General features: G+C 51.1%; 1 protein-coding gene across 1 annotated transcript in view; it reads right to left on the bottom strand.

Moving 5' to 3' along the window:
- Positions 1-5,975: 5,975 nt before the first annotated feature.
- The window catches only part of SLC6A8 (solute carrier family 6 member 8), a 70,850-nt gene continuing 66,370 nt past the window's right edge, over positions 5,976-10,455 (bottom strand). Inside the window, 1 exon segment of the mRNA XM_060252747.1 lies at positions 5,976-6,192. Coding sequence (XP_060108730.1) covers positions 6,049-6,192 — 144 coding nt within the window. The 3' untranslated portion in view covers positions 5,976-6,048.

The raw sequence follows: 10,455 nt of genomic DNA, 5'->3' as shown, positions 1-10,455 counted from the left end.
TTGTTTTGAAAACAGCACGTGATGCGAAGGGACCAGTTTGGACCTAAGCAGCTTTTTAAGTTCCCTTTCACCCAATTCCCCTCGTCACTAAAGTCCCTGGATGGCATGGCTTTGGATCGTAGCCCTGGCAAAACCACGCCAGTGATCAAAACGGGCTCTTCGTTGCCCTTTGGCCAGTGGAAAAAACTGGTAGGATCCGACCCATCAATTCCAGGGTTCCTCAGCCATTTTGAGCGTGTGGTCAACTCTGGAATTCTGACACAGGATGATAGGCGCAACCACAAAATGGCTGCCGGAGGTGGAGCCATCCACAAAATGGCTGCCACGGGAGGCGGAACCACACATAACAGAGGAATCCCAAAGGCATGGCAGAAGAGGGTTAATTTTTTAAAAAATACACTGGGAAAGGCAAGTGAGGGAATAAAACCAACGTTGTGGTTCTAATGCCTGTTGAAATCATGTTATTTTAACCAAGATCTCCAGCGGCCAATCAGAAACCCCGATGGGCAAAAGCCCCACCTGGCCCCACTCACGTTGGGGACCCTTGCATTAATCCTTGTACGGAGGGTTGCTAGCCTCCAGGTGGGGCCTGGAGATCTCCCGCTGGCAGAGATTGGCTCCCCTGGAGAAAAAGGCTGCTTGGGAGGGTGGACTCTGTGGCATTGGATCATGCTGAGGCCCCTCCCCTCCTGAAACCCTGCCCGCTTCTGGCTCCACCCCCGAAGTCTTCAGGTAGTTTCCAACACAGACCGGGCACCCCTACTTGCCCTCCCAAATTCAGAGGCCCAAACTTTAGCATCCAAAAGAGGTGAGGGAAAAAAAAATACTGACAGACTCTTGCTGAACGGGCATGACAGGATTTGGAAAGGTGGTTATTTTTCTCGACAGGGCTGTAAACTTTAACGGCAGTCAGCTGGGGCTTATTTTGATTGTTGGAGTTAACAGGGCACTTGGGTTGTGATGTTTCGCTGTACTGGGAAATGACTCCACACCAGGGGCAGGATTCTAGCAGGAGCTCCTTTGCATATTAGGCCACACACCCCTGGTGTAGCCAATCCTCCAAAAGTTTACAAGGCTCTTTTTTGTAAGGTCTTGGAGGACTGGCTACATCAGGGGGTGTGGCCCGATATGCAAAGGAGCTCCTGCTAGAATTGCACCCCTGCTACACACACACACACCCCCCCACACACATTCTAACAGGGTTAATAATCTTTTTTTAAAAAATACACCTCTATTGTCCTTTGGGTCAAACGAAACAGATTTTCAATTTTATCAAGCGGTTTAAAAGGCAAGCGATTCATCTTATCAAGGATTTGGGGGATCGGACGGTTGCCAGCCACAGTTTCAGAAACAAGGCCGATAGGAAGGTCAAAGCCTCAGGAGGGGTTCCAAGCTGTTTGCTGAAACGACCTTTGCGGGTGCTGAAGGACGGGGCGCGGAGAGTTCAGACAAAACAAGCCTCCCGGTTGGAAGGAGGAAACGGCTGGCCGCTTGCGCCCACAACACCACTCCCGGCGCAACTGCCTCAGACGGAGAATACAGCCCTGCCCCGCCCTCCCCCAAACATGTGGGTGAATAACGTACGTGACAACATCCACGCAGGCCGCGTGGGATTACCGCTGTGAAAGTGAAAGCGATGGGAGACAAGAAAAAATGCTCTGCCAGATCAGACCAAAGTCTGCTCTGTCCCAGGATTCCGGCTTGGCCTTGGCAGCTCGGGCGGCCGAGGCTAGACTGCGTCTCCGCATGGAGGCGCCACTCATTCCGAACTCTTTCAGCTAGCCGTTACAATCAGGGTTTTTTTGTGTGTGTAGCAGGAACTCCTTTGCATATGAGGCCACACACCCCTGATGTAGCCAATCCTCCTGGAACTTCCAGTAGGCCCTGTACGAAGAGCCCTGTAAGCTCTTGGAGGATTGGCTACATCAGGGAGGTGTGGCCTAATATGCAAAGGAGTTTCTGCTAGAATTCCACCCCTGGGCAACACACCCTTGATGTAGCCAGCCCTCCTGGAGCTTACAGCAGGCCCTGTAAGAAGAGCCCTGTAAGCTCTGGGAGGATTGGCTACGTCAGGGAGGTGTGGCCTAATATGCAAAGGAGTTTCTGCTAGAATTCCACCCCTGGTTCCACACACCCCTGATGTAGCCAATCCTTCTGGAGCTTACAGTAGGCCCTGTACGAACAGCCTTGTAAGCTCTGGGAGGATTGGCTACATCAGGGAGGTGTGGCCTAATATGCAAAGGAGTTCCTGCTACAAAAAAATGCCCTGGTGGGGTATCTTTGCGGTGTAAAGTACTGGTAGAACAGATTCAAAGGTATTCCAAGGGGAATACAGCTCTTGACAGGGCAAACGTCCAGCGTGGGGTGGAACCGTTTTGCACAAAATTTGGGTAGTGCGGACACAATCGAAACACACACACCTGCCTGCTTTTTCTTGCTGCACTGGCATGAATGCCCCACCCCCTCCGTTTCCTCGATCCCTATAATCTCCGAACGCCCCAGTCCCTTGTATCATGAGGTTGGCTTGTTATGCGATTTAATCTCATATATACATACACATTAGAAACAAATACAGATGCAATATTTATAGCTTTTGCCACAAAATAAATTTCTGATTTATCTTTCTCTCTCTCTCTCTCTCTCTCTTTTTTTTTTTAACAACCCATGGACCTATTAAGAAAATTACATATTTCTCTTCCCTTGTATAATCGCTTCCTTTAAAAATATACACGTGGGAAGCGCTTTGCACAGTTAAAGTTCTGTTTGTTTGAGATACATAGATGTGTGTGCGTATATACATACATATATATACATACATATATATATATATATAGAGCGCACTCTCTCTCTCTCTCTCATAGAAAATGAGCAAATTAAAAATTGAGCAGAGCTGTGGGCAGACGTTGCGGCAGAGAACCGGCAGGATTCAGTCTGGCAGGGAAAGGGCGCTGGGAATCATTGTGACTTGGCCCACTGAACACAAGAGTTCTTCTCAAAATTTCTCTTAGGCCTAAATCCCATATTCTTTCTCTGCAGGCTCAGGAAATGATTCCTGTCAGTGGCAAATGCATGGGGAAGTTTCTTAGCTCCGAACGCCTCAGCTTTGTGAGGCCTCTCAGATTAGGGTTGCCAATCCCCAGGTGGGAGCAGGGGATCCCCCGGTTTGGAGGCCCTCCCCCCGCTTCAGGGTCATCAGAACGAGAGAGCAACAGCGAGAAAAAGAGAGCGCAAGACGAGAGAGCAACAGGGAAAGAGAGAGAGCACGAGAACAAGAGCAACAGCGAGAAAGAGAGCGCAAGACGAGAGAGCAACAGGGAAAGAGAGAGAGCACGAGAACAAGAGCAACAGCGAGAAAGAGAGCGCAAGACGAGAGAGTGACAGGGAAAGAGAGAGAGCATGAGAATGAGAGCAACAGCGAGAAAGAGAGCGCAAGACGAGAGAGCAACAGGGAAAGACAGCACACGAACGAGAGCAACAGCGAGAAAGAGAGCGCAAGACGAGAGAGCGACGGAAAGAGAGAGAGCATGAGAATGAGAGCAACAGCGAGAAAGAAGGAGCGCAAGACGAGAGAGCAACAGGGAAAGCGAGAGAGCACGAGAACAAGAGAGCAACAGCGAGAGAGAACACAAGACGAGAGAGTGACAGGGAAAGAGAGAGAGAGACAGCACAAGAATGAGAGAGCAGCAGTGAGAGAGAGACTGGATGCAAGATGAGAGAGTGACAGGGAAACAGAGAGACAGCATGAGAGCGAGAGCAACAGCAACAGCAAGAAAGAGAGAGCGTAAGACAAGAGAGCAACAGGGAAAGCAAGAGTGCGAGAACAAGAGAGCAACAGCGAGAAAGAGGGAGCGCAAGACGAGAGAGCAACAGGAAAAGCGAAAGAGTGCGTGAACGAGAAACAGCAAGAAAGAGAGAGTGCAAGACGAGAGAGCGACAGGGAAAGTGAGAGAGACAGCGCAAGACTGAGAGAGCAGCAGTGAGAGAGAGACAGCACGCAAGACGAGAGAGCAACAGGGAAACTGAGAGAGACAGCACGAGAATGAGAGAGCAACAGCAAGAGGGAGAACGGCAGCAAGGGAGAGAGAGAGAGCGGCAGTGAGAGAGTGCAAGAGAGAGCTGGGACTGGGAGTAGGCGGCAGGCGTGAGTGGGGGGGGGCGCCTTTAGATAGCCCGAGAGCGGCGCTCGACTGTTGTTTGAGGCATTCAAATGGACTTGGGGTGAGGGAGGAGAGGAGGAGGCGGCTGGGGAGCGGAGGGGTGGGGGGGGGGGGAAGGCCGGATTTGGTGCCCCCACCCTGCTGGAGCCCTAGGCAACCGCCTAGTTTGCCTAGTGGGCAAGCCGGTCCTGCATATTTGCCACCTTAATCTGGCAGACAGCGCCATCCAATCACAGCGGATTTATTGCGACTCTGTAGGGCAAGAGGGAGGGAGGAAGGGAGGGGGGGAGGCAGGAAAAGAGAGAAAGGTGGAAAGAAATCAACTTTAACTGCATTCTCTAAGCTGCCGGCTGGCTAGGCTTAGAGGAGTGATTTAAAGACAGAAATGCCTTCTCCAAGTTGGCTGACAGGGTGGCGGGGCCTTCAACAGCCGCACAATATGTGTGAAAGTGCCACATATGGCACCTGGGCCACAGTTTGGCCATCCCTGCTCTCCATGGAGGGAATCAAGAACAGGTTCTCCACTGCTCCACGGTGTCGTTAACTTCCCAGCACTGTGCAGACCAGCTTTTTTTTGTAGCAGGGACTCCTTTGCATATTAGGCCACCCCCCCCCCCGATGTAGCCAATCATCCCAGAGCTTATAGGGCTCTTCATACAGAGCCTACTGTAAACTCTTGGAGGACTGGCTACATCAGGGGTGTGTGGCCTAACAGGCAAAGGAGTTCCTGCTACAAAACAAAGCCCTGTCTTTGCATATTAGGCCACACACCTCTGATGCAGCCAATCCTCAAAGAGCTCAGAGGGCTCTTCTTACAGGGCCCACTGTAAGCGCCAGGAGGATTGGTTGCATCAGGGGTGTGTAGCCTAATATGCAAAGGAGTTCCTGCTACAAAAAAAGCCCTGGTGCACACAGACCAGGCGTCACGGTTCTCAGCAACCTTTCCTGCTTCTCTCGACCGCCGGTCTCTGCTTTCCCTTCACCGAGCTGAAGTTCGAATCCTGACATCCCGTCTCCAGCTCCTTCAGTCCCAGATAGCTGGAGATGAAATGCCAAATCTTCCCTATCCCGGATAGGGCTGCCAAGTCCCTCGCAGCCTCTGGCGGGGGACGCTCTAGCCATTTGGGAGGGGGGGGAACTCTATGGTACCTATTGTATCATAGAGTTTTCCCTTCCAAATGGCTAGAGTGACCGGAAAAAACCATAGTTTCCCTGGAAACACCTAGGGTGGCCGCCACGCGACGTCACTTTGATGTCACTCCCAGGTGATGTCATTGCGCCGGCAACGTCGGGGGAGGTTCCCCCCTGCTGTCCCAATGTGGGCGGGTGGGTTGGGAACCCCCTGGGCACGGGAACCCCTGGCTGGACTGGGGGCTTGGCAGCCCTAATCCCGGATCGTGACCCCCGCACACAGCTCTACTCCCCCTGGGGAGGAGGGAACCCACCCTCCCGTGAATTTGGCTAGCTATATAGATATAGATATATAGGTGTATATATATATTATAATGTATATATATATATATAGAAATTTAAAATATTTTATCTTTAAAAAATAACATTTCTTTTTTTAAAAAATGTAAATCTAAGGCTCTCTTTCCCTGCCCCCCCCACCCTCCCCCCACCCCATATGGCCTTTAGAACGCCCACCGTCCCGCTCCGGTTTTAGGGATTCGGTTCCCTTCTTTCCCACGGCCAGGGTGGGTTCCGGCACCGGACGGGAGAAGGTGGGAAGCGGATAAAGAACCCCGGTGCACCTTTCTCAACACTCAGCAGGCGACATACTCCCCCCCACCCCTTGGCAGCCAGGAATTGAGTGGCACAGAAAAGAAAAAGAAAAACCCAACGGTGCCTTTTCTCGTTGGGGGACGGGGGGAGGGGGCAAAGTGCCGCGTCACATGACGCTCTCCAAGATGACCACTTTGGCGCTGCCGTCCGAGACGGGGGTCAGGGTGGTCAGGGCGCCGTCCTCGCCGTCGGGCACCTTGTATTCCAGATGATGCAGGCCCCAGATCGGTTGGGTGAGGTGGTGCCAACGCTGCGGGAAGGAGAGAGAAAAAAGACGGAGAAGCTGAAGTTTGCTGGCGGGCACTCGCACGCGAGGCAGAGGGGGCAATCGCACGAGAGGATTGGCCCCAGCTAGCCATGCCTCCCATCGAGATTAAGAAGAAAAAGAAGGCTGCAGATTTATACCCCGCCCTCCCCCACAACAGACATTCACTCTGTGAGGTGGGTGGGGCTGAGAGGGCTCTCACAGAGCTATGAGCTATGGCTGACCCAATGCCATTCCAGCAGCTGCAAGTGGAGGAGTGGGGAATCAAACCCTGTGAGGTAGGCGGGGCTGAGAGAACTCTCCCAGAAGCTGCCCTTTCAAGGACAACCTCTGCCAGACCTATGGCTGACCCGAGGCCATTCCAGCAGCTGCAAGTGGAGGAGTGGGGAATCAAACTCCGTGAAGTGGGTGGGGCTGAGAGATCTCTCCCAGAAGCTGCCTTTTCAAGGACAACCTCTGCCAGAGCTATGGCTGACCCGAGGCCATTCCAGCAGCTGCAAGTGGAGGAGTGGGGAATCAAACCTCGTGAAGTGGGTGGGGCTGAGAGAAGTCTCCCAGGAGCTGCCCTTTCAAGGACAACCTCTGCCAGAGCTACGGCTGACCCGAGGCCATTCCAGCAGCTGCAAGTGGAGGAGTGGGGAATCAAACCCAGTTCTCCCAGACAAGAGTCCGCGCACTTAACCACTGCACCAAACTGGCTCGAACATGTGGTTTCCGAGCTGCACCTGTTCTTACCCCACCTCCAGGCAACTCCTATTCAGATTAAATAGCCACCAGGATCTTCCCGGTAACTCCCCCATCCCCCTCAGTCACATCCAGGTCACATATCCGGCTGCTGTCTGATCACCCTGGGGCAGCTCAGAAACGGAAGACCGTCGTGATCACGCCAAGCTGTTTCCAGCGCATTTGTTTCCCGCTCCGAGGAGCACTCATGCACTTCTCTGCTTGAGTGCATGCACAGGGGGATTTTTGTTCCTTTCAAAAACAACCCTTTCTGTGGCAAGCTAGCGGAGTTAATGGCCAACCGCAGACCGCTGTCACGATCCCGCTGCTTCTGCGGTGACTGTCGGATGGCCCGAAAAGGACCAAACTCAAGTGGCTTCTTTAGGGCCGAGATAATATCGCACCCATTTCCCAGTGTGATGGCTTGCTTTCTTTCGCTTATGTGGCTCAAGGAACAGACAAAAAGAGTAATATTAACTTTGGCCTACTATCTAATGGGCATGAATGATAAGAGGGGAGCTTTTGGTTGAACACAGCCCCGTGGCGCAGAGTGGTAAAGCAGCAGTACTGCAATCTGAACTCTGTTTCACGACCTGAGTTCGATCCCAGCGAAAGGCGGATTCAGGTAGCCGGCCCAAGGTTGACTCAGCCTTCCATCCTTCCGAGGTTGGTAAAATGAGAACCCAGCTTGCTGGGGGGAAAGTGTAAAAGACTGGGGAAGGCAAGGGCAAATCACCCCATGCAGTAATGTATGGCTGTGAGAGCTGGACCATAAGGAAGGCCGAGCGCAGAAGAATAGATGCTTTTGAGATGTGGTGCTGGAGAAGAATCTTGAGAGTCCCTTGGACTGCAAGAAGATCCTAAGGGAAATCAACCCAGTTTCCTGGAAGGTCAGATGCTGAAGCTCAAATACTTTGGCCACCCAATGAGAAGGGAGCACTCCCTGGAGAAGACCCTGATGCTGGGAAAGACGGAAGGCAAAAGAAGAAGAAGAAGAAGAAGAAGAAGAAGAAGAAGAAGAAGAAGAAGAAGAAGAAGAAGAAGAAGAAGAAGAAGAAGAAGAAGAAGAAGAAGAAGAAGAAGAAGAAGAAGAAGAAGATGATGATGATGATGATGATGATGATGATGATGATGATGATATTGGATTTATATCCCGCCCTCCACTCCGAAGAGTCTCAGAGCGGCTCACAATCTCCTTTACCTTCCTCCCCCACAACAGACACCTTGTGAAATGGGTGGGGCTGAGAGGGCTCTCACAGCAGCTGCCCTTTCAAGGACAACCTCTGCCAGAGCTATGGCTGACCCAAGGCCATCTCAGCAGGTGCAGGTGGAGGAGCGGGGAATCAAACCCGGTTCTCCCAGATAAGAGTCCACACACTTAACCACTACACCAAACTGGGGACGGCAAAAGAGATGGTTGGACAGCGTTACTGATGTAACAAACGTGGATTTGAGCAGACTTCGGAGGATGGTGGAAGACAGGAGGGCCTGGCGTGACTTGGTCCATGGGGTCGCAAAGAGTCGGACTCAACTGTGCGACTGAACAACAGGAAGGATGACCCCAGAGCGCACTAATTGATGCAGTGGCTCACAACTTTAATGCCAGGAGCTCACAAAGTAGAATGTTTGCTCACAAGACTCTGCAGCTTAGAAGGAACATAGTTTTAAAATTACTTTCTCCTGTGTGGCCACAGTGGCATGAGGAAGATTTCCATCTGCCAGCTTTCTATGTTTTGGTTCTTTTCCCATTTTTTTGTGAGGAAAAATATTAGAAGGTTTGTCATATCCTGGAGTTCAGCAAAATTCACACAAGGGGTTTGAACAGTGGAGCTCAGAAGCAAGTATTTTTTTTAAGGGGGGAGGGGTTAAGAAAGAAAGAGCACAATAACATTTAGAGCAGGAGTATCAAACATACAGTTCAGGGGCCGAATTATGCCCCTGGACGGCTCCTATCAGGCCCCTGAGCAACTGGCTGTCATTTGCTTCCTTCTCCCTCTCTCTCGCTTCCTACTGCCCAGTTGCACAGGAGTTACAGAGCTAAACCTCTATTTTCTCCATTGGCTGAGGCTCCTCCCTTGGAGAGGAAGGAGAGAGAGCTTGCTTTGCCAAACTCTCTCAATCCCACAGTAGAGCTACTGAGCCAAGCCTCTCTTCCTTCTATTGGCTGAGGCTCCCTCCCTTCCCCAGTCCTCTGGGGAAGGAAGGAAAGAGCCAGAGCTTCCTTTGCCCAGTTTCCAGGATCCCATGGGGGAGATACAAAGAAAGGATCTTTAAGACCAACGAGTGCTAACCTTTTAAGCATGTTTTAAGTTTTTTTAAAAAAATATATATATTGTGTTTGTCTGTGTCCTTTATAAAATTTATATCTCTGCTACCTAATCTTAGAAGAAGATGATTTTGGATTTATATCCCACCCTATACTCTGAATCTCAGAGTCTCATAGCGGTCACAATCTCCTCTACCTTCCCCCCCACAACAAACACCCAGTGAGGTAGATGTGACTGAGAGAGCTTTTACAACAGCTGCCCTTTCAAGGACAGCTTCTATGAAAGCTATGACTGACCCAAGACCATCTCAGCAGGTGCAAGTGGAGGAGTGGGGAATCAAACCCGGTTCTTCCAGATAAGGGTCCATGCACTTAACCACTACACCAAACTGGCTCTCAGAGAGGTACACATATGGCCCAGCCCGGCATGGCCAGCACAACAAAGTCTCATTTATGTCAGATATTGAAGGAGATAAGAAGATATTGGATTTATATCCCGCCCTCCACTCCGAAGAGTCTCAGAGAGACTTTCACTTCCTCCCCCACAACAGACACCCTGTGAGGTAAATGAAGATATTGGATTTATATCCCGCCCTCCACTGTGAAGAGTCTCAGAGCAGCTCACAATCTTCTTTATCTTCCTCCCCCACAACAGACACCCTGTGAGGTAGATGAAAATATTGGATTTATATCCCGCCCTCCACTCCGAAGAGTCTCAGAGCGGCTCACAATCTCCTTTATCTTCCTCCCCTACAACAGATACCCTGTGAGGTAGATGAAGATATTGGATTTATATCCCGCCCTCCACTCCAAAGAGTCTCAGAGTGGTTCACAATCTTCTTTATCTTCCTCCCCCACAGCAGACACCCTGTGAGGTAGATGAAGATATTGGATTTATATCCCGCCCTGCACTCCCAAGAGTCTCAGAGCGGCTCACAATCTCCTTTCCCTTCCTCCCCCACAACAGGCACCCTGTGAGGTAGATGAAAATATTGGATTTATATCCCGCCCTCCACTCCGAAGAGTCTCAGAGCGGCTCACAATCTCCTTTCTCTTCCTCCCCTACAACAGATACCCTGTGAGGTAGATGAAGATATTGGATTTATATCCCGCCCTCCACTCCAAAGAGTCTCAGAGTGGCTCACAATCTTCTTTATCTTCCTCCCCCACAGCAGACACCCTGTGAGGTAGATGAAGATATTGGATTTATATCCCGCCCTGCACTCCCAAGAGTCTCAGAGCGGCTCACAATCTCCTTT

Source organism: Heteronotia binoei, chromosome 13 (genome assembly GCF_032191835.1).
Source record: "Heteronotia binoei isolate CCM8104 ecotype False Entrance Well chromosome 13, APGP_CSIRO_Hbin_v1, whole genome shotgun sequence".
In the NCBI taxonomy this organism is placed as follows: domain Eukaryota; kingdom Metazoa; phylum Chordata; class Lepidosauria; order Squamata; family Gekkonidae; genus Heteronotia; species Heteronotia binoei.
Note: the sequence above shows the minus strand (reverse complement) of the source record. Positions and strands in the feature narration are given on the sequence as shown.